General features: G+C 39.5%; 1 protein-coding gene and 1 long non-coding RNA gene across 4 annotated transcripts in view; one reads left to right on the plus strand and one right to left on the minus strand.

Moving 5' to 3' along the window:
- Positions 1-2,994: 2,994 nt before the first annotated feature.
- The window catches only part of SNX4 (sorting nexin 4), a 38,442-nt gene continuing 16,331 nt past the window's right edge, over positions 2,995-25,105 (minus strand). For 2 of the 3 annotated variants that reach the window (XM_061475969.1, XM_061475889.1), the window contains 9 exons: positions 21,556-21,611; positions 16,808-16,880; positions 15,210-15,271; positions 13,610-13,675; positions 9,329-9,418; positions 7,825-7,924; positions 6,847-6,992; positions 5,319-5,433; positions 2,995-4,903 (listed from right to left, as the gene is read on the minus strand). In XM_061475969.1, the coding sequence (XP_061331953.1) occupies positions 4,856-4,903; positions 5,319-5,433; positions 6,847-6,992; positions 7,825-7,924; positions 9,329-9,418; positions 13,610-13,675; positions 15,210-15,271; positions 16,808-16,880; positions 21,556-21,611 (756 nt within the window). In that variant the 3' untranslated portion in view covers positions 2,995-4,855. The remainder of the gene's footprint in view (positions 4,904-5,318; positions 5,434-6,846; positions 6,993-7,824; positions 7,925-9,328; positions 9,419-13,609; positions 13,676-15,209; positions 15,272-16,807; positions 16,881-21,555; positions 21,612-25,105) is intronic. The other variant, XM_061476039.1, reaches the window with a different exon arrangement.
- Positions 19,816-21,350, plus strand: LOC133281438 (uncharacterized). Its single transcript, XR_009747523.1, has 2 exons — positions 19,816-19,921; positions 21,041-21,350. It is a non-coding gene; the product is annotated as an uncharacterized LOC133281438 (long non-coding RNA).

A 25,105-nucleotide genomic window follows, 5' to 3' on the forward strand; every position in this document is an offset into this window, starting at 1 on the left:
TCTGAAGAGAATGTAATCGGTGTTACCATATGCCATGATAAGTACAGATAACAGAAAATGCTTTCTGCAGATGAAGAAGTTATCTATTTATTCATCAAAGTCCCTACAATGTTTGTGGCATGTGTTTTAGCCTATTTTAGAGCTGCATGAGCCCGCAGGCACTCAGATCACATAATTGATTATGCTGGTGTTTGTAGGATCAGGGTGTTCAAGTTTATGCTGGCTTTTCAAAGAGGGAAGCTTCTCCTGTCTCTTCAGAAAATTCAAAGCAATCATACTAAAAATAGATGCAAACTATTAGACAAAATTAAATCTCTCCTTCCGAGCTCAAGAGAAGTGTTACACCATTACCAACCAGTGTTGAACTCGGCTTTAAAACCATGGTCAGCACCACAAACTTCACTCAGATGTAGATAGTATCGTTATACTGTCATTAGTATTACACAGGTGTGCCTTTGACAGCTCTTGACATTTCCTTACCCTTGAATTCCACCTCCCTTACTTTATTTTACCCCTCCAAAACAAGGGCTGTACAGTGCTGCTTTCCCCTCCTGCCCAGCCCAGCCCACAGGTACAGCAGCTTGCCATCTGTTCTCCTCTCCAGTGCTTCCACCCATCCCACCTCGGCTCTCCCTTCTGTCTCTTCACTTTTTCTTGTCTCCTCCTTACCTCTTGTGCATCTCTCCTCAAAACCCTATCTGCCCTCACACACAGATTAACCCACCCCCTGCCTCACCCAGCACGATGCCCTCTCCCCTTACCTCCAAATACTCTGCACTTCTATTGTCTGGAGTTGTTTTCCTCCAAATCCACCCAAGATCCTTTCCAATTCAGCTTTGATAGTGTTTTAGATACCTTCTGTACCCAGTTAAAGCAAAAACATACTAAAAAAAAAAGTAAATTAAAAATTCAGCACTGGGAAGGCCAGTCAATGCAAGCCATTCAAAAGCAACTAAAAGGCAGAAAGACAGATGTTTCTCCTCTGCATTTGACCCTACAGAAGTCACAATTGCAAAATCCTTTTGATAACACTATATTGTACCAAGAAGCTTCAGAAAACGGCAGCCAGAGAGTCACAAACCTTTTTTTTCCATGCAGGAACTTGTGGCTCTCCAGACTGCCCAAGGCAGAAGGAGATGCTCACTGCAACTGTACTGCAGAGGACGTAGGAAAAGCTTCTCTGATTCAGCTTGCATGACAATGAAGCCTCTGCCATTTAAAGAGAGACGTTTCTGCGCCCACCGTCCCTGTCCTCCTCGGTGGCCACCCACTAGAGGGAAGCAGCTCACGCAAGTTACTCTTCCCAGTGCCAAGGAGCTGGATCAAGGGGTCGCATCCTTGGTGAGATGCCGCTGCCCCTAGAAATCCAAGCTCTGCTGTGGCAGCAGAAGGGAACCCGCCAGGCAGGAGTGCTCAAACCACAAGGCTTAGAGCAGACCTTGACTTTGTGGCAGCAGCAAAGTGACTGCTTACACAGGCGACCGCTTTCATTGGTGATATGCAAGTTTTCTGTACTTGGATTTGGCACCAAAGCCTGGGCTCCCATTTCACTAGTTCTCATTTCATTTCTTTGCGTTATTTCTGCTGCAGCTCTGTATGAGGGTTTTCATTACCCAGACTGCGCTCCCCCACAGAGCTCTAGGAGCAAATAAAAGACATCAGCACCACAGATATGCAGAGCAGGGGGACATAAGGAAACATGAATTAGAGCCCTGCCATGCCATTTCATGAGAAGTGTGGGGAATTAAGACAAATTCCTTCTCTGTAACCCTTTAGGGGAATCTTAGAAAGCTTTTCTCATTTCTTCAAATAAATGCACAAGAGAATTTCAGTGGTAGGGAGAATCATGCACAAAAATAGAGGGTCTCATCCCAGGATATAGTGCTTACAGTACAAGGTGTCCCAGGAGTTCAGCCTTGCTCCACTGCTCTGCCGTACTTTTGGCAGCAGCTGCCATGTCCCTCTGGCTCACCTGCATGAGGCAAGCTCCTCAGGCAGCACTCCAGCTCCAAGATTTGCTCTGTGCTTGCCAAGGCGTTCTCCGCACACCGCTGCTGGGTTATCTCTGCTTTGGCTGAGATGCCAGATACTGAAATAACATTTAAAAAAGGAGTTCATAAAAATACTTTATCATTCCATTTCAGCTGGCTCCCTTACTCTAGCTACATTTCAGGAGCAAACAGTAGCAACTAAAATATACATGTCAAGGTCCTGTGAGTAATGTGAAGGTCAGGGATACCATGAGCAGTGATAAACCATCCAACAAAGCTTCCTGGGACAGAAGCAACAGGTCTGTCCGCAAATCACATCATTCATGTAGGTGAACTCTTTCATATCATCACAGAGATTAAAGTTAAAATGCTTACCTACCTGCTATTATTCTCAAGGCCTTCCACCAATGTTTACTGAAGAACTGAAGGAAGCTTGTTGAGGCAAAACGTATTGAGTTACAGAAGTTAAATACACACTGTAACTGGGAAAATGCATACTCCACAAGTGTGCATGTGTCATGTGGACTCTATTAACCACATGGAAATAGCCATTAATTAGATTATTTCCCTTTAAGAAGTTAAAAAGCTAAAAGAGGGGGAGAAACCGTAACTGTTTGCCGAGATTCACAAGTACACAGACCACACACAATGCTTTTCTGGAAACAGCAGAAATAAAAGAAGTTATTGGACATTATCCTTAAATAACCTTTCACCCAATTTCTGTCAAACAATGCAAACCCTGTTCAAATGCATCTTCTCCTACCTAGATGAGGACACAAGAAATTCAGAAAGCTGGTTGCGTCTGGGGAAAAAAAACAAAGCAAGGATCAAAGCCAGCTTGTAAAAAGCATCTAATTTTGGCCTTAGCACTACGTTCTTCACCTAAAAGGCAAATCAGCCATCTGAAAGCCAAGATGGACAGGAACTTACTTTGAGAAACTGGAGAGCAATTGTCAGATTGGGAAGACAGCATGTTGTCAGAAAAAACATCATAACAAAAATATCAAAGAGCAATTTTATTTAGCTTATTTGGCACAAAACTTACAAGAACCGTTTTGTTCCCTTTTCAGATTTAGTACAACTAGCAAGGAAAAAAAGGCATACTAATACATTGAATAAGCTATACAGCAAGTGAAATGTGGAAAGAGGCACCAGAAAGTTCTACCAAAAATCAAAGTGCATGAAAAATACCTACTCTGAGCGCCTCATGGTATTGTATTAAGGCACCAGTCCTTTCGAAGGTTTACTGAATACATCAAGTGTGCAACTTCTTGGTTTGGAATGTAAAAGTCCTTCAGCCTGTATGAGAACTGGATATGCAACCTTTGAACGAAACAATGCTTTTCCTTGTAAGTGCTATTAAATGGCAAGACTTCTTTCTGCCCAACATCATCTCTCAGCCAGAAGTGTCACTGTCACATGCTTTGAAAAAGCCAACACAGGTTACCAGGGTGACCAGCATTTCACTTCAGAGTTTTAAGCTGTAGTGTACACACAGCAGGCCTATGAATTCTTTACAATGATTTTATAGAAAAGAAATGCTGCTGAGTAACATGGGACATACCAGTAACTACATAACTACATTTAGATAACTTATTAAAAGAACATTTAAGGACTTCCTGGAGTATCCCCCCCCCCCAAAAAAAAAGTGTTATAATCCAGAATAAGTACACAGACTTTTTAACAGAATTTTACAAAGCTTCCTTCAGTACTAGCGATCAAGTCAGACAAATTCCACAAGACCTCAGAAACTTTAAGTACGCAGAAAAAGACCAATATCAGACAATGGTAGGCGTTTTTCATAATTGGAAACATTTAACAGAAGTACCTATAACTGCTAAGCATGTTATACTGGTGTATATATATACACACATACACACTGAAACATCATTATACGCGCCAGACACCTTATCTCACTGTGGATTCTGCACATCACTGCTCTTGAGTACTACAGAAGTTGCACCAGGATTTTTATTTCAGCATCTTCATTATAACTATTCCTTTAAGAACCAAACCACTTCAGTTACAAGAAGAGGTACCACAGGCCAGATTCACATCTAGTGTAAACAGGTTCCAAACAACCAAACAGAAGTTGCATCCGCTCCTTACCAGCTTTGACTTTGGTTTTGCTGCTCAGCTGGAATACCAGTCTCCTTTACTTGCAGGAAGAAGTTTGATAAGAAATCAATGCCCATATCAAAACTTAAGTGGGAATGAAAAAATGCAGAATATTGTATCAAACCATTGTACAACACCTCTACTGTAGAGAGTTTCAAACATCTCAGGAGTTTGAGACTGCTTAACCTGAACTCTGGAAAAGCACATTTCTCTATGGACATGCAAAGGCATTTAAATATGCACCCTAGGCATTATAGGATTTCACTTTTTGTCCTCTTTATGGTGTAGACCTCAAGAACACAACTGTGTGTCCCATTATAAAACCAAAGCACCCTTGAGCATTAAAAATTCTAAACAGCAAGGGCTAAAAAAAGGTCATCTGGAAGTGATCTACACATTAGAGAGCATGGTGTTTCACAAGTCTCAGAACAGTTCAGTTCATACTTTCTGGGATAACTTTCCCTAAACCTCTGCCTCAGTACAGAGCTGTAGTTTTCAGTAACTCTCTAACCCCTGAATTATTTGCTACTGCACATAAAACATGCCACAGAAGTGGCAATCAGGGCTAAACATTTAATGACATGTCCTTTTTGTCCTTGAGTAACAATTACAATCAGCAGAAAGAAAAACTATTCACTCAACTCATTTATTTCATGATTTGTAAGTCACATAGCAACTTAACATTGGTGTTATACATTTGTGCTTCTGTTCTCTGGCACTTGGAGGAGGAATTCATTTCCAGATAATTACATCTTGCTGAAGCATTCCTTTGCATTTGTCCAAACTTGAATCCCCTTAAAAAAAAAATTAAGAAAAAATTAAAAATCTAGAGGTGGAAATACACTTTGTTTGCAAACCTCATCAACAGACTTCCGCCTACAGAAGACTCTACAAAAAAGTTGCAAAAAAACTTCATGCAAGAATAAGGCAGAGACTACACTGGAACTGGACCACACTGCCTATCAGATACACATGTATGTCTCTTTGTGTGTGTATACATATATATCTATATCTATATACATGCGTATATACACATATACCAACATTAACATGTCATTGAATTACAGTAGGATGGAATACATGGGAGGTTTTACGCTAGTGACTTCCAACCTTCTGTGACTGCAATGTTCCTAGGTATTGAAAGTTTTCATCTGATGCCCTGCTGATATGATAAATACACCAGCCTGGCCTTTCACAAACTAAACGTACCTTTTTGCACATGCTAATCTGCATAACAGCATAGCTTATAAGCGCCTCCTTCAAATCGTGATTCTTTTGCTCTTTAAACCGTTCAATGTCAGCCCAGGCACTTTTCACAAAGTCTCTGGAATTAAAAGCAATTATTTCTGTTAGCAAGTGTTTTACATGTTCCACCCTCTGCTCGTCTCCCTTCCTCTGGACCCTCGGCAGACAAGCCATATATGACAACCCATCTTCCAGTCAGTAAACCAGGTCCTGTAGTTACTATGCATAAGGACACACCTCATTTTATAATTGGCTCTACAACGCAATTCTTCATCTTAAGTTTTTGAAAACAGATAATCGGTTTCACAGGGTGAGTTCGGACTGGTTGGTTGGTTTGTTGAGGTTTTTTTTCCCAGTAAGAATCACTGACACAGAACCAGCATAATCCAGAATACACTTTTTCCCCTCAGATTCTGTTTGGGTAACCAATTATCTATGCTAACATTCAGCATATACAACATTGCATGTTTCTTTTTCAATAGTCAAGTCAAAATCTTAAGTCTTTCCAATGTGAAAACCTGCTTGTCATCAGGATGTGAGACATTTAAGTACAACAAACACAATGAAAATTTGACTTAATTCACTTCAGGAATTTTGTTGGTTTGGGGAATATGTCTTTAGATCTCCTTAACTAAAATGGAAGTAGATTTCTGTAATTCATAGCTTTCATTTTTGCTGGACTATACGTACAAGTATTCACTTGAAAATTGCTTCCAGAGCTACAAAAGCACATCTCCAGTACTTCTGTCAAAATGATTAAGAAACTGCATTTACTGAAAGTCTTGTTGTTTTGAACTATGTATGAACTACTCTTATCTTTCCAGCTCTAATCCTAACATATTAGGAGATCCCATGTTTACCCCTTGTGTTATACAATGAACGCGTGCTGACACAATCACATTGCTTTAGGAATGTTAGCTCCTGTTTTACATGGAAGGCCCTTTCCAACCCTAACCATTCTATGATTCTATGTTTGCATTCCTGAAGAATATTTCATTAGAGTACCAAGAAGCAGCTACTCAAACAACTTGCGAGAACTTCCAGTCTCTTTGAAACAGGAGTTTGTCGTCCTCCATATAAGAAGTTGCAGAATATGAGCTCAGGACCCATATACATAAACCAAATTAAATACTGTATTTGCAGCAAATCAGCTTTTGAGTCTTAGGCTGTTTAGCTGCAGACCTACAAGCCCACCTGCTAAACAAATTACTAGCTGAACATAAAAGCATGCAAGTCAGTCATTAGAGTAGGCTCAGTAACTGGGAAAGTCATCAGATTTTACATAAGCCATACACTCAGACCAGAAGCTAACTACACGTACTGGTACTTTATTTCACAACTTGCAGCTGACAGGAGCTTTTATAGACAGCTCATAAACACCAAGAATATATTAAAAACACTTATAAAATACAAACACCTTCAAATGCATCCAGTCAAGGACTTTTGCTAAGACAAGTCTTGTGTTTTCTTTGAAAAAGGAAAGCCTGTTTACCTGCCCTCCAAATTTTTAGACTTCAGTTGTTCTTCTCCTTCCTGTATCTGCTCTTCTAGAACCTTTAACTTGGCTTCCCTCTGCTCAGGGGTTTCCTGCCCAAAGAGCTTGCTGGTCATCCCTTTCAGGGAGAATGTTCTCACAGTCTACAAAAAGCAGAGACACTCTAGGTTTGGGATTCCTGAGCACAGCCACAAGACATTATGTGATTTTTAATAGCATTTGGGCTTTTTATTCAGCTGACTTTTTTGCTTTTACTTCCAATTCATGAATGAAATTTTCATTAATAGGTAACTTATGAGAGGTATGGTGGCTCACATTAGCTCACATTAGCTTGAGCAAAGTGGGAAGGCAGTAATTTGATGTTCAAACTCTTCAAGGCTGATCCGTGGATGGGACCATAAATGAGTCATTCCACTGATACAGGCAGCCTTTCAGAGCAGTTATCCTACAGAAGTAGGAAGGAAACTAAGTCTTGCGTTCTGTATGAGGAAGAAAAGCCATAAAGTAGTTCTGTATAGAACATCAATAGATTCAACAGCAATATTAAGAATTCTAAACTTTTTTTAAATTACCACTTTCAGATGATGTTTTAAGTAATATTATCTTCCATATAAAAGGGACTAACACCATATATGAGTAACATCCACCTTTCAAAAGGCAGAGGAATCCCTTCATAATTCCCAACGTTTTGATCTTTAAGATCGAGTTGTTTGTGTTATTCTGCTCAGGTCATACTTCCTGTAACCCTTTACTTGCTCAGAATTCAATAAAAGAAGCTGGGTACAAACAGCTTATGTCACCAAGAACCAAGTTACTTTAAAACCTCAGATGCTTACAGTTCACATGATACCACTTCTTCTAAGCAGCAGCCAGCATCTTAGTGCCATTCAAATGTCATTCTAAGTAACTTGGCTCAAAGAAAAAATAAATTTAAAAAACGAGGCATTTTGGAGAATAAAGTGGAAAAAGACTCACTCCTGTTGCCAGCTCCTCACACTGCTGCTTCTTTGATGTTAGGTCTTGTGCAGCCATTTCCAAGTCATATTGCATCAGTTCGTGTTTCCTGCAAACTGCCCTAAAAAGTAAGAAATGAAAGCTCTGTCAATAATACTTTGTTTTGCTACGTTTCCCTCAATTTAAGCTTCACAAATGGCATCATGCTTTTTTTTTTTTTCTTTTTCTTGGCAGGCAGCACATTCTGTTATTTATCTAGCTCAAATTCAGCATCCTTATCACAGAATGCGTAACTCTGCAAATGCTGTAGCTAAGCAAGGTTGGATCAAAGTATAAAGAAAGTCCTTAGTACAGCAGCATTCTGTTCCTCTTTTCAGACTCATTCCAAGACACATTCAGCAATGCAAGCTCTACCACCTACTTGAGGACACCACTGCAAAATAGTTTTATTCAAAATACATTACAGAAAAATCACAACTATGACAAAAGGTACCTGGAAATGGTACCTGTCACAGGAGCAACGTATCATTCGTTCATAAATTCTTCACAGTTTAAACAAGAAACTGTGCTCCTAGATTCATATAGTGCCTTTCATCTGGAAAAGAGGAGAGTTTTCTCTGGCCACCTGCAGTAAGTCCCAGTCCTGTGTGGGCTGACAACACTACATCCGTACTCCACAGCCGGATGCACATTCGTCTCCCAGGAGAGGCTGCTAGTGCACTCAGTTCCCACACAGCAGCCATCACACTCACCAACCCAATTCTCTACAGCATCACTGGACCTTTCCAAGAGCTGTTCTCCATGGGCTGGCGCTGAACAATAACTAGGCTTACAGCATAAAGCAATTTGCTTTTGTCTCCACACTTGTAAAGGACAACTGCTCTCTAAAGGCTAACTTAAAAAATTAAGCAGATAAATCACTATTTAGATACACAATACTGTACAGCAGATTAAAATTATATAGGACACTCTGAAACTTGCTGGAGTTTGCAATGGCTGTAGCAGCTTTGTTTAACCTAGCTTGTTTGAAAACTGACGCTTTTAGTGTATTGTGGCACTATTATATGAGAAGCCAAGGGAATCATAGAATGGTTAGGGTTAGAACGAACCTTAAGATCATCTAGTTACAACCTCCCTGCCACGGGCAGAAATGGCTCACACTAAACCATGTTGCCCTAGGCTCTGTCCAACGTGGCCTTGAACACTACCATGGATGAAGCCTTTACCACTTCTTCAGACAATCTGTTCTAGTGCCTCAAGAGAGGAATAAACAGCATTACCTTCCACAGTATACTGATTGTAACCTTTCTGTTATTTCACTAGTTATCCGCTCAGTTCTAATTTATATTGCCACCTGGATGGCAATCAAATATGAGTAAGTAAACTAAAAGGCGAGAACATGGAGATTCCACAACACTGAATTTTACACTTCTTAGAGAACATTGTATCAAACTAAATTCATACCAACACAATGTTAGAGAAAAGGACTACAGCTTCCATTTGAGCTATACACTGATGTACATACCGTAGTGCTTCTGCATAGAAGAGATATTCTTTCAGCTGATCCGCATAATGTTCCTCTTCTTCCAGTATGTCATCAATAGAAGCTGCATACCTGGTGAAAAACAGGCATGGTTCCTTAATTTAACCTTTAAGGACTACACATACAGTAACAACAGAAGACACCTGTCTGACAGAAACACTAGTCACAAAGTAAGCTCTGAATCAGCTAATGCAAACATTCCTGCAGGACCGTTTCTCTGGTTGTTACAACAATGAATCTTTTGACAAGTACAAAAATCAATCATCAGTTTCCTGCTGAAGATGAGGCGGTTTTTGTTAAAGGAGAGAAAAACAATTTATTCCTTCAGTGGACTGTCAATAGGTAGCCCCAAGGCAAGAAAGACATGGTGCAGAAGAAATCCTGCAAGGCTTAAAGCATTAAGGTGTAGGAACTTGAACATTGTGCTTTCTGAAAAGCGAAGAGGCTGCTTTCATTGTTCATTATTCAGTCCGAGTATGACAGAACTCACAGTGGTGCTCTGAACACTGCAACTTTTCGTCCTTCAGCTCCTTGAAAGTCTGTTGCTTTGTCTGCTGTGTAAGTCAGGCATATCAATTCCAAGCAACAAGAAATTTAAACCTTCCTTTTAGGGAGAAACCTAAAGTACAAGGTCTCGGGCCAACTTCACAGGTCTTGTATTCAGTAAGAGTTTTGTCGTTTAGGTTGATGTCTCCTAAAAATGGCAAAAAGCACTTTCTTTTGCTTATTGGACAGTACTTAACTAGTTTGCACTCACCAAGATGACTCTGCCTGGACATAACTGCAGGAACAGGCCTACAGCTAAGAGGTAACTGCACATCTCACTTGTGACAGAAACAGGATGCTACTTTAGCCCACAGTACAGAACATGTGTCACTGGAGATAAACAGAATGAATGAACTCTCATCACAAATGCCTTCATTTATACTGCTAACTCAGTCTGGATTCTCAAGTATGTTGCAATCCCCTACACAGCTGCAGGCTCCCTGAAGCGAGCATGTGCCCATACTTGTCTAGTGACCAGCACAACAGGACCCAAATGTGAATTACAGCACCTCTTGGCTTTAAAGTTTTTGCAAAATCTTTTGAGGTTTTTCCCTTTCTTCCTATGCCTCTCCAGTAACTGGCTCTATGGAAAAAGTGGCAGTTTCAAGCTGAACAGTAACTGGTAATGTGACCTGGGAGAGAACACAAAATCCTGCAAGCTCCAAAAGGAACAAAAAGGTTACTTAAACCCCTGGGAATCTAAGGGAGGTATCTGAGGGAAGACCCTCCTGCTGGAAGTTGCCATCCTCAGGCATGCTCAACAGAGCATGGGCAGTAAGGTTCTTCAAAGAGCTATGCACAGAATAGCTGAAAAAATGGGAAGACTGAGAAACAGCTGTAGACATGCCCACCTGTTCATTAATTTTGTAAGTTTGCAAGGAAGATGAGTTGGTTTGATACTCTGCAAAGTCAAAGAGGCTGCATGCCCAGCAAAAGCCCTACCACGGCTATTAGTGATAAATAAGCATAACATGAAGTGACCAGCAACAGCAGATCAGTTTAAGTAGAAGGGAAAAAGAACAGGCAGAACAAGAATTCACATTATGAATCAAAGTAAGGAAGACGCCCAACTGCTGAAAAATATACTTGTTCTGAAAAAATCCTACAGCTACACAGGTCATAAGTGGCTTACCCTCTCTATTTTTAAGTTCTGAAGTGCAATAGTTTAAATACAGTGGTTAGATTTTTCAGGGTAGCAGATGGACCACATTTCATTCACAAGTAAGTTCTAAGTTTAAAGCAGTGCTAGAGTTCATCTGTGACAGAGCCCATCTGTGACAGAGCTCCTCTGAAAAAAAAAAAAAATCAAAAAAAAAAAAAATCAAACAAAAAACCCCAGGAAAGCAAAACCCACCTTACCTGGACATGGTTTCATAGTGACATGGAAGTTTGAGTTGAGAAACAAAACAAGAAAACCAACCAAAACCAAACCAACCAACCAACCAAAAAAAAACCAACCAACCAAATAAAAAAAAAACCACCTACCAAAACCAAAAGAACAACCCAAAAGTAATAAGACAAGCTATATTTCTGACTGCCTAAGCTGAAGCTGAAATACTGGTTTGTCCTAAGTAGGTAGGCAAACCAGAGAAAATCTTATGAAGAGACACTGCAGTAAGTTGTAAAGGTACCTAACATGTTCCCACTCTTCATGGGAATCATCAGCTAAACCCTGGATTGAGTTCAGACTGCTTCAGCCTGCAATGACAGTCTAGTTGATACAAAGAATCTCTCATTAATAGACTAAAGGACAGAAGCCAAAGATCCAGCATTTTTTTCTTTCATCTTTTAAATGCCAGAATTACAGCCATTCGTTCAAGCTTTCTCAGCATACTCTGTTGTTTTCTATCACTTCAGCAAACTTCATCCTGTTATATATAGCACACACCCAGATAAGCTTTGGGATGTCTTCTCCAAATATTAAGCAGTTTTAGATCATACTAAACAATAACAACTTGAAAGTTTAAACAAACATCTAGTAAAGACTACAACATATGGGCTAGATAGAGGATAATTAAATTAGTCTTGAAGTTCAACATCTGTATTAGTCAAACTTCTTGAAGTAGCTTTCTGTCACAGTAAAATCCTGTCTAATGTTATGGGAATGGTAACTGGACTGGTAAGTTATACTTTCAAGAGATCATAGATATGAACTTCCCTGGTAGGAGACCACATGGGTCACTGAATTGAGTTCCTCAATCTCACAGCTGCTACTTCTTGCTTGTTACCAAGAGATTATTGTTGTATGACAGTGCAAGAGCAGAAGAGATGACATACAATGAAAGCTACCTCAGACTTCATGCGGTGATTCAAGTTACCCAGAAACTTGTTGCCATTACCTTGGATCTTTAACCCTAACTGTGTTACAGTCAGAAATAGTAAACATCTCGGATGTGTGGAGAGGGTTCAGCCTCCTGACTGAGAAGTGTGACCCACTTCTTTTAGTTGGTTACGCATTTCTAACCAACGCACACTAAGATTACGCATCTTAGTGTGGTGTATCCAAACCACTGAAAACATGTTTTGTGCCTCCTTAACTCCTCTATATTATACTACGTTTTCATTATCTCTTCAATTTCTGCATATTGCAGAAGGTGCTTAACATTGTATTCCCTCTCTACTTCCATTATTTGCCTCTGAAAGCAGAATGCATTCTCCATTTCTTCTCACCAGAGCCCTCCACCTAAAAAAACACTATAGCTTTTTTGGTTTGCAAACCATGATGTTAGCCAAAATACAGAAGTGTGAATAAATTATTCAGAAGGTTTCAAATTCTTAAAGATCTGATAAAAACAAATTTTTCTGAAGAACATGAGGGCAGTTTGGGACAGCACTTCAAATCCTTTCCCCTAACAAGGCATAACATCAATAACAACCAGGCAGTAGTACATACATAAAACTGCACTGCAAACTAAAACTGTTAACTTGAGTTCCCCACAAATTCTACTTTATCAGTAAAAAATACTGTATGAAGTGTCAAGCAGCTTCCATCTCTTGCTGGAGTTGTTACTTAACTGTACTGAGCAATTACAGAAGAGGAATCAGAGTGATGAGAAATTATACTGTTGCACTTACTATATATGACTACCTGAAAAGCAGAGAGCAGTAGCCTAGAATACCACTTCTGCGAGCACTCTGAAGTGCTAGACTCTTATTTTGAAGGCTGTGCTTTGCATACTCTGCCAAATGACTCTAAAGATGTAAAGAGGGAGGATTCTCTACTTTATTACTTCCAGTCAGTATTTGTTTCAAGAATCTACTGGAGTTTTGATGCTGATTAATTAAATTTCTTAACTCTCTGTAATTAAGTCCAAATCTATGTACCATCTACTGCATGGTACAAAATGCTGCTAGCAAAACCAAATGGATCTCATCAGGGCTGCAGTACATTAAAGTAGTATTCCACCCGTTTCTGGCATAGTAGCTTAAAAGAAAAACTGGAAGGATTCCAAACACTTCTACAATTTCAAAATAATAATAAAAAAAGAAAACCCTCTGGTTCTCCTGAGACCTTTTGAGCTACTTAATACAGTACGTGGATGCTAAAATTGTGCCTGCATCCAAATCACAGAAACACTGTATACCTAAAAACAACGCACCCCCAACTTTCTCTGTACTCTACTTGTATGTACTTTGGGGTTGAGGGAAAAGAGAGGAAAGAGGGAGAGTTCCACATCTGGCTTACATCAAACTATCAGATATTCAGTCAGTACTTACACATCCATGTGGTGGCCAGCACTCTGCAACCCATCCCCCATCTCCTTTTCTATTGCACTCCACTCACTGCAGGAAAAACAAACAAGAAACAACATCACACATGAAGGGTAAGGGAAGTTAATAAGCTGCATCCTGTAAATAGTTTCTTTCCAGATGACACCTGAATGGAAACTGCCTCAAAGCTAAACCTGGCCAAACCACCTTTTTCCTCTAAGGAGGAGCAAGGACTATGTGGCAAGCTTATTTACGACACTCTGTTAAACAACTGTCCCTGACACCTAAACTCATCCTTACAAGCATACTTAGGTTTGAGATTATTTTTGAGTAGAATGTCTCAGTTAAATACCTAAAACTCAATTAAAACCAACCAAACAAAAAACCCACAAACACACACCCACACCACACCCCCTCAAACACCACTACCTGGCACTTAAAAAGGGGGGGGACAGAACTTTCTAAACCAGAATTTGATCTAACATGTTCACTGGGAAGAAACTAAGCCTTCCAGACTTGTTACACATCAGATGGAAGCCTCTCATTCCAGAAAAGAGAAGGTGGGATTTGACATTTGCAAGCATTTTAATGCTCCTGAAACCATTTGCTGTTATGCTGTTTTCTATTTTCCCAGCAGACTCCTGTTTAGTTCTATTAATTAAAAAAAATAACAACTTACAAACCACTTCATTACTGCAACTACCTATTCATATTAGGAAGATCATTTAGATACAGAAGGAAACAGAGCTACAATAAAGATAGCAAGAGACTGGTTCCAGACATCTAAGTATGTACACTGCAATTTTAATTGTGTTTTCAGCTTTGTGAAGCCTTGTGAGATTTCTTAGTTACAAGAATTACACCCACAACTCTTTGCAACAAAAAAAGGAGGGGGGTCCCCTTGTATTTCACACAATTTATGTCTAATGCATCTATTCTGCCCTTCAGTTTTACATAAATGTCAACATCAGCTGAGTGGAATGTTTGTTTCTCTTTGTGTTATTACAGAACTACACCTAATTTCATTTTAAAAACCCCAATGAGAAAGACATCTGCAATCCATTAACCCAGAGAATTAAATTTAGCACTTGAACAGTGTGTAGAAGCAGGAGGTTTCCCTTAACCAGAAGTTTAGATTCTTTAATTCTCCAGTGAGATGGAAAACTTGAGCATGCAATACACTCATATAAATAAAAAAAAAAAAAAAAAAAGACTGGCAAATTTGCTTTAAAAAAGTACTAAAACTCCATAGATACAGTTGTTGATTTTTAACTGCTAAAAGGACCTAGAAGCTTTTCAGAGACAACTGCATGAAAATAGGTACTAAGTTACTTCTGAAGAAACAGAATGCCAACACAACAGCAAAAGCCCCAAAGGTCTGGAATACAAAACAAAAAGCTGAAGTCTCCCACTAGAGACTAAGCTCAGGCAATCCAGGGAGCACTACATCCAACACAGAAATCTCATTAGGACTGCAGTATGAAGTTTTCCAAGGTAGACACTGAAATGTTTTGGATGTACTTTTCAAAAGCACAGTAACACAACAAACACATTCCCTTCTCTCTATCTCTCTATGTATGTATTTAAAATCTGGATGAACTCTTACCTGAATACTCTTCCATAGTTGCCATGGACTTTATAGACACCATACAGCCGGTCTGCTACCCTCTGAAACATTTTAGAGTTACCTTTTGGTCATCAAGTGCAGTTACTTTGTGAAAACCTATCTATAAACTTCAAGCTACAGCCTTAATGTTTTACACAGGTAAACAAGATTAAGCCTAAATCTAATCTAATCCACTACTGAAGGAAAAATCAACAGCACTAAGTCTTTGAAGACTGAAGTCACAATAAAGGCTATACTGGAAAACTAGTGCTTCATGTATTGCTTTGGAATCACTTATTTACAGGATATGCCTATGGAGACCACAAATAAATTACCTTCAGTTTTTGATAACCAGATGTAAGGCATCCTTTAACAAAAAAAACCCAGATTTATATACACAATTGCTTATTTAACATAAAGACGGCAAGACAAAAGTCTATCCTGACATCAAGATCATACGTAAATCTTCCGTAAAATTCTAAGTGACTTGATTTTTCCAACCCAGCTCAGTGAAACGAAGGAAAAGAAATGAGCTATCCATTCCAGAACTTACTGCTCTAGCTAGATATGTCTTTGGGAGAGTCAGTACCTGTTGCAGCCAGCATTAAAGCCATTCCTCAGAAGGAAAAGACCACATGTACACCCTGAAGTGTGAATTGTAGTCTACATAATGCCCTTGTAATTGTGATGTACCAATGAATGAGACTGAAGTCCTGTAAGAGTTACTGAATTGCTCTGTCATACCAGTAAAAAGAAAATATAAGCAAATTGCCCATCAGATCTCACACATGTAGCCCTGATGAAAAAAAGGCGACAGTTCTACTGACAGTGTAGAACACCAGCAATTAATCCTCTCAAGGACCTCAGTTCAACAGGGCAATCCATTGCTATCCTTTCTGCCACACAGTTTCCATTAAAAGTTAAATCTCTGTTGAAGATACTAAAAAGCAGTATCATGCTCATTGTTGGAATTGCAATTTCCTATTTCCTTTCTGTGACTTGAGGAGAAAAAGCCGAACAAAAAAAAAAGCTTCCATTCTCAACCCACAGAGTACCTTGATGCATGACAGAATAGTTCTCATCATTAGAAAGAACATTATTCATTACAGATTGAAGAACAAGCCAAAAAAAAGAAAGAAAGTGTTCTGTGAAGCATACAGGACTCATACTACAAGCTCTGGAAAACAAGGTATTATATGTCTGACCAGAAAACCATGTTTTGGGGCCCTTCCCAGCCCAGACATCCAGCAAAAGCAACTTGTCTTCTGAATAGAGAGAAGCAGACACCTCAATTTCCTTTAAAACCATCTATCCATCTGATACATGGCCATCACAGGAAGGGCAGATTAGCAACATGGATGTGTTTACTCCTCCAGTGACTGTCAAACTCAACCATCATATTTGGAACTCCTTTCCCTCAAATCTGTACAAAGCCACCACCCCTTTGCCACCTCCTGCTCCACACTCCAGAGCCGGACTCCCTCGGGCGAAACTGCCCTTATTCTAGAACACATACTCCTGTTCTCCCGACTAAACAAGAAATAGTGCCTTATAAATAAATTATACTATTTGTCACGACACACATGGGAAATACTTACAGCTCTGACTCGCAGAAGGTGTGATATGACAGACTGCAGTTCATCGCTATAGTGTTTTAGCTCAGTAAATCTCCTGGGAGCAGGAAACAGATAGTACATCATTAGCCATCATGAAAGCAAGCTTTCACAGAATGCAAGATAGAGCCACAACACTACAGCCAGCAAGACAGAGCCTGGATTATGTTGAAGTGAAATTAGCTGAAGACTCCTAAAAGACGTGACTGCAGAGTTTAATTTCCCTAAAGCGAACCATCCAACACTGGCATGACTGCTATTTTCTTTATATGCAATCAGTGAAGGTTCAGAGCAATTCAAGAGATAAAATTTTATGAAATAAACTGAAATTACTACATCTATATTATTGGGGTGGGGCTTTTTCTTCTATTTAAACAGGATTTATAAAAGCAAGCATTAGTTAATAGGAGAGTTTCAAATAAGTACAAAGCCAAAAATCTGCTGAAGCATACTTCTTAATAATAACTTGTTCACACTCCTGACCTGACAAAGACACTTGACTTTCAAGCTGCCATCTAGCCAGTTATAAGTATAGCTTTTCAAAAGCCCAAGGAAACATTCACAATTACCACAGTTCCTCTAAGGCTAATCCATTCAGTAACTCTAAGCAGTTATAGATGAAACCCTATTAAGACTTGTACCTGCACAGGAGTCACACACAGCTAAAAGCCATCAAATCACTACAGTCTTAAGGGTACCAGTCAGATAACCCACTGCACGTGATCATATACACACTGCTGTGCTGGTCTGCCACTACTGAAGGAAAGAACCACCTCAGTTAGGCCCTGGTGGTAGTTTAAGTTGATACATTTAGCTTATGCTAATGACAAAGATGAATTAGTTGCCACAGCTCTTCTTGTGACTGGTAACCAATTAATCCACAGCAACAGCCACTTCTGTATATGTAAACCCTCCCTACTACACACAAGTCTAACTCATGACCTACTTTGGTATCCAAAAATGCGTTTCACCCAAATGGGAAGCCAAGAACAGCTTTACCTAAATTACTAAACAATGATCTGAAAATAAACAAACACACAAGAAAACAACCAGAATCAAGGAATGAGAGATGAAGATTAGCTTTCCAGGTTGATATTTAAGCCCCAAAAGCTACATCCCTCTTTCCACTGCAGGCATACAGTCAGGCTTTGTATTTCAGAATAGCTTGTACCCAAGAAGTCTTACTGAAGTTAAGTCAGGTCACTTGTTTTGGGTGACACAGTATGAAATTCAGGGGTTTTTCATTTAACACCTCTCCTTCCCCTGTAAGAAAGTCTACAATATTCTCATCCTTAAATTCAGGAAGCAAAAGCTTTATTGCCATTTCTAGTATTTTTGCTCTCAAAGAAGCATCGTTATAAGATCATGACACACACAGGGTTAAAGTACGTAAAAAGATTTAAAAGCCAGCAGAGAAACTATATGGGAAAAATAAATGTAGTCATTGATCTGCACAGTGGGGTTTAGAGAGCAATCTCTTCAGTTTACACTTTATAAAATATGCACCAGGGCTGTGTGTCAGACAGCTGCAGACACGTACAGTGAAGATACTTGAAATAATTGAACTGAAAACAAAAGATTAAAAAGCATGCCTTCAGCTCCGGAAGACTCCCTTTTCCACTCCAGAAATTTATAATGAAAAGTTTTATTTATCCTGTTTTGTGGCAAGAAAGCTTTAAGGAATGCTCTACTCCCTGAAGACCGGAGTCAGGAACCTAAGAGGACTTTTAGTACCCTGGACTCTGGCAGCAATACAGCTTCTCCCGTGCCAGTTCCCCCTCCATTAAAAGATAAAATAATAATAATTAAAAAATTACCACTGCAGAATCAAGCTGCCTTCTTTTTACTGTCTCAGAAAAGCATAAACCAAAACAATGTTACTTTTGCCCAATCTTCTGTGAAGGCTGAAAATTTTACAAACATAATTTTTCAGGAAAAACTGTTTTTAAGAGACTGGTAGTGTGGCAGATCAAAAGTTTAATTCTCAAGTAGGTGCTCAAGTCCTACCTCCTGTGGGTTTTTTTGTAAAAAAAAACCAAAAAAAAACAAAAAACCAACAACAAAAATAAAACCAACCAAACCACCACCCCCCCCCCCCAAGAAAAAAAAACACAAACAAAATAAAAACAAACTAAAAAAATCCCAAAACATTATAAAGTCATTTCCAAACTGAGTTTGGTGCAGCACACAAAGGGACATTTACCTTCCAGTGCATAACAGTAGAAGTGTGAAAAAAGACACAGTTTTGACACTCAGTAACTGAGGCTTTTTTAACTAGCACTCTTCATTGGTTTTACTGGTTCTGCAACATTACCAACAGTCAAGACATTCAACTGAGCTATTAAGTAGAGCTTCAGACACAAATGAAAAACAGATCAGGTCACATTTCTGTAGGAACACACCAGGTTTCTTCTCAAAAATATCTTTCTTGGTAATGGCAAAGAAGATAATTTCATTTACAGCAGACAGCATTTGAATAAAAGTTACTTTATGCATTTTGCTCAGCAGTACTAGTACACCTCCTTACATCAGGGAGGGCAATGCCATTTTCCTGTTTTGTGAAGGAAGACATTATAAGAACAGAACTGTTCACTACAGAACAAGGCACTTGTCTGAGTAACCAGAGAGAAAAAAAGAAGAGCTACTTAAAAAAAAAAAAAATAATCTCCCTTAGGAAAGGATTTAGTGCCCTCTAAAGAAATCTTTCACCAAGAAGAAACCTATTGTTTTGATTAAAGCACGTAAAGAGAACAAGACGGTGGGTGCCATGAAGCCAAATCATAGAGTTCTGCAGTAAATACAAATTTATCTCTGAATACCAGAATACCATATTTTTATCACCAATAAAATGTCACAATTGAAGATATTAATTGCTCCCCACAGGAAGAGGTTTAGTTTCCAGTCTACATTTGACCTCATAGAGCAGCATTGTTTCAGCTGCTTAAGCTCCTCATGCTGCCCTAGGCTGAACGATGTGGCTCCACAGCACTGTGAGGCAATCCAGACTGGGAGTTGCAGCTATTCTTCACCTGAACCCTTCATGGTCCAGGATCCTGAAAGCCTATGCTCCACACAGCAGTCAGACCTCGTTTCAGCAAGGTGAGCTTGATAAACCCATTTTAGCACCTAGTCACACAAGCACCAAAGATAACACAGGAGGGCAAGGTGACAGATTCCAGGCAGCTCAAGCATCAGCGTACTAAGCAGAGCAAGGCACTATTCCTCCCTCCTGTTAGAGCTGCACACTGTATACTAAAAAGCTCTCTCTGAATTAAACCAAACCAAAACAAAACAAAACCCCCACAGAAGTTATGCTCTCAGTTATTTATTAAACAACTTGTATCCAAAAGTTCAATTTGGAAGCTACGCAGCTGGCACAATACAATAGAAAGCGTGTGCCATATCTCTTCAGTGCTGTAAGAGGTCTCTGCTGAGAGACAGACACTCTGGGACTGTTTCTGTTACAAGCCCTTTCTCATGTTTTCCTTGTATTAACTCTTTTCCTGCTTTTTACCAAGTTGCTTCTTACAATAGCTTTCCTTTCCTGAAACATTAAGTTACCTCAAAATGTAACAGTATATTCCTCATCTCAGCCTTAACCAGTCTTGTCCCCTCATGCCTACATTCAGCCTAGTGGCAAAGTTTCCCTGCCATGAAAACAGGAAAAGCTAGCTCCCACTATCCACAGATGGAAATGACTGAGGATGAAGCATTCAAACAAGGGTCCAATTTTACCTGCAGATAATGAATCATTGTCATTTGATCTCATATGTAAATGTTGTCTTTTATATTAAATGCTAGCTAAAAGCTTCCTTGCTGCCACAGAAGGCTGTACAAACAAGCACAATAAAATGGAAGGACTGGACCAAGTCACAGGTAAATCTATAGAAAGGTTCAGAAAGGCATGTACCCTCTCACATCCTTCATACAATACCCATAGATGCTAGGGAAGTACAAAGTGAACAGACAAAGCAGTCAGGCACATGCATCTATTGCCACTGTTGGATCGCAGATGGACCCAGCAAAGCAGTTTGTATAGGTCTCCACTGCTTACAGATGCAAAGATGGTGCAAAGAGCAACATCTCTTGACCCTACTGCTGCGTACTTTCTAAGTATTGCAGAAATAGAAACTTTTGCTTTACCCTTCCCACATCACCTAGGGTGTGATCAACCTCCCACTACATATCCTGACATTTCTGACCAGTATTTTCATCCAGCAGATTGCTCTAGTGCCTGTCCCAGAGCTTCCTAAACTGCAACAGAGCTGAACTGACCTCGGGACTTCCAAAAGCATCTGTGAAAATTGGCAGCTTGAAGAAAACTATGAACTGTAACACCAGGGTGCATGCATCCAGAATTGTACACTAGCAGATTTTTGGAAAGACCTACTATCTGTGTTCTGTTCATGCTTGGAAAGATCTCTTTGCAAACAAATATTAAGAGGTTCTTTTTCTGGGCCTGGGTTGTTGGGGATTTTTATCCCTTTCTTTTAATCTAACTAAAATGAAAGACTCATTTTGCATAAAGCGATGGCATTTTTCTGAGTATTTCCTGCTCTTAGAAACAGGATTTATCAAACCTTTTCACACTACCTCCTTACTGGGCTTCTGTTAAGATTTGAAGTGCTGAAAGATTTCTTTTCTGAATGTATACTAAGGAGGTATTCTGTCATCTGAAGTTACAGTTGTAACTGGAAAAGGGAAAGTGAGGGAAGAAGGATGTGGAATCTTACTTGTCTGGGTTTTTCACTCTGAATGTTGCATTAAGAGCTTTTAATCTGGAATCTGCCTGAAAAAAGGGGAAAAAAAGCTTTGTTAATTTAATGCAATTAAATTCCAGTGACAAAAAAAATCTCAGCCTTCTGGCAGCACCAATAGAAAAAAAATCCTGCTTTCTTCACATATTTAAATCTTCAAACATGGAACAAGTTAACACTAACTACCCTGCATGTCAGATCCTTTATTAAAAAGTCAGAAAAAATAAGCTATTTTTGTAAACTAGGATGTAACTGGTATCCACTAAAATTAAGCTGGTAAAATCCAAATCCCACAAAAAGAGCCCCTTCTTAAAACGTTACACAAATCACGGAGTTAAGATACACAACCCTACATTCTTTTTAGATGAAGCAATTAGGTAACATAAGACCATATGGACAAACTATTTTATATTTTTCAAACCAAATAAAACCGGTGGTAGAGTGACCTCTATACGCTCTTTATTACTAGGAACAGTTCCCCAGTGAAATCAAAATCTTATATATGGTGTTCTCTTGTTTTATGACTTGCTTTACAAAAAATATGCAATTTGTATATCAGAATAGAGCTATTTTAATGCAGTGTTCTCTTCTGTAAGACAACATGTATAAATCTCTACAGAAATACCTAATTAAAAAGGTAATTGGCTACCTTACTTTTTCAGATGTTAGTTTACTAATGACTGCAGTATGGAACCTCTCTAAGCAGGTCGGTTTCACTGAAATTTAAGTTGTGAAGTGGTTATTTACTCTTAATAAGACACCAACACAGGTGAGATACCCCAGCCTCATCTGCAGAGGTCCCACATCACCACTTTTCATTTCCATGTGGCATTTCATAGACAGCTCACTCAGGGTTCATCTGTACTGCATGAAAATCTCCAACTCCAGGAAATGGCTTTTGATCAAAACATCTCTCTTCTCAGTGAAACAAAAACAAAGAAACACACCTTGTGAGGTATATAGATTTCCAACAGTGTACTCTTTTAGCTAACACTGTGCCACAACTGCTAGCAGTAACTTACTTCAGCAGTATGTGTTAGGACTGGTATATGACACAGGAATATTTTGTGCAACGTTAGAGCCAACTCGGAGCTTGAAGAGCTATTCTGAATTTGACAGTGAAGGGAACATGGTGTTTTCCCAAAGAAGAAAGTCCTTTCCTTAGGGCTTATGATACGTATTTTAGAGCTTCCTTACAGTAACTTCTACAGATGAGACAGGCATGGTTTGAGACTGTTTCACCTCCTACTGCATTGGGGCTGAGCAGAAGACACCCATATCTGAATATTACTGCAAGTTGCTTTCATCTGGAACCACCTCCATACCTGGAGGACATTCAGGAGAGCATCCAAGCTGATGGAAAAGCAGCTTCTTTCTTGCAACTAGGATGAGAGGTACTGACGGAAACCTTGCTAACTGTAGCTGTCCTCCTTTCAATTATGAAACCACCAATACAAAACAATGTACAAACTGAAATGTAAGTGAACGAAACCTGCAAGACTAAGACTGACTGATATGAGAAGAAACAGGTTCACTGTCACCACTATGTGCAGTTCTCCTCCAAGAATATCTTACAAAAGGAAGATAAAGGCATCATGGCGAAGCATGCCCAAGACAGCACAAGGAACATAAAACACTGCAGTAACTCCAAGTCCTAGCCTTTATGTTTATTCAGAATGCTCCACAGGATTGTATGGGCTTGGATCCCCACTGCTGTATCCCAACGAGCTATTACATAAGCCAGATTTCAGATCGTTCAGACACATCTCCGTGTACTCTCACACATTCTCTCCCAGTACAACCATCACCTAAGTACACTGATGTTAAATCAGTCCTTCTCTCTAATTAACTATTTCTCAAAATACCATATTTATGTTCAAATAGCAGGCACCAAAGCCATTTCAGTTTGTTGGAACAGCACACACATTCAACAAGTTTACACTTGGTCACTTCCAACAGTACAGTTACAAGGCAAGTTTTTGCCTTTCCCTTATCCCAGTCACAGCCCACAGGCCTTCTTCAGTCCCTGCTCTCCTGTCCTTCAGCTCACTCAGGACAAGCCCTGAACTTCTCAAGAACCTTATCGTGGTGACATACAATGCAGGCTGCCAGGGCAACAATGGCAGGGAGTAGAGACCAGGACCTGATTTCCCCCCAGTAAACTGGGAACCCTTCTATTCACTGTAGTTTTGGAAAGTGTTAAAAGCAAGGGCAAAAGGCAACCCTGCATATAGGGACACAGACACATGTAGTTACAGACACATGTAGTGTTCTGAATAAGAGCTCAATAAGTATACAAGCACTGTCAGGCAGAAACCAAGGTCCTGCCAACGCTCAACCCTGTAAGTAGGGTTATTTCCTTCTTCCTGTTACTAGCACGGTAACTCCCACACACCACTTTTGAGATTTGACCTGCACAGAGTTATGCTTTTAGAAAAAAGCCTGTCCAATCTTGAACTTAATTTAAGACTAAAGCACATGAGCATTTGAGAGATGAACTCCCCATCAAATGAGGTACTGTCAAGGAGTTTTCAGACAGCTAATTCCTACTATGATCCCACAATCATTTAAGAAAACTAAAGAGAGGGGAACTTTCTCCTTCCTAAAGGAAGGGTTGAAATCCCAAGTGACAAATCCCTTAAAGAATAAAATTAATTGCTGGAGGTGGGAGGGAGGAAAGGCATGATTTACTGACACAGTTGGCAGTGTAAACAAAGTCTCTGACATCAATATTCAACTATAACATGCCACATTGCATTAATGCCTAATTTAAAGTTTAGTAGCCTGGTTCAAATCCTTTGGGACAAAAGACACATCCTGCTTTAATGCACCAGCAACAGAGACAGCAGCAGCATGTAAACCAGCGATCTGATTCTAGGCTACGACATGTAGTAAAGAGAGGTTTGTCCTTCAGTGCAGCGCTAAATAACATCTAATCTTGAGGGGTTTATACTTCAGATGTTGAGTTAAGGAAAGATACTTTTTCCCAGGTTTTTGCAAAAAGATATCTTCCTTTTCTAAGGAAACAGGAACTGCAAAGTGGAAACTATACACGCAATCAAATCTAGAAAGAAAACAGCACGTGCTCATCTCTCAATATGCAACACACTTTCATGTATGGAAATATTCTCAGCATTCTGCTATGAGTTCTCTTTCATATACACACCAGAGTGTGCACTCCTGAACGTGCTGCCAGTAAAAACTTTCTGAACTCCTATGAGCATAAGCTGAAATAAAGATGTGTTGACTAGGAAAACACAACTTGAGAGCTTGAAATTTTTTCCATTATCAATATTACCAATATGCAAGCCTTGCCATGACTGAAGAGAATTACTGTCAACTTAAGTTATTAACATTAAGTGTCAGTATCAAAGCCCCTTGGGACACTGAAGAGCACTAGTGATTTTCTTTAGCTCTCACTATTCAGAATAATTCTTCATAATCCACCTAGTGTTCAGTTATGATTTCATGAGAGTTGATCACATTACAATGAAACAAAAGCTCAGTATTTGTCCCCATACAGTAA

The sequence above is a fragment of the Pezoporus flaviventris genome, unplaced genomic scaffold (assembly GCF_033815535.1).
Source record: "Pezoporus flaviventris isolate CSIRO_AGI_PZ_B2104156 unplaced genomic scaffold, CSIRO_AGI_Pfla_v1 ptg000001l, whole genome shotgun sequence".
NCBI classification, from domain to species: domain Eukaryota; kingdom Metazoa; phylum Chordata; class Aves; order Psittaciformes; family Psittacidae; genus Pezoporus; species Pezoporus flaviventris.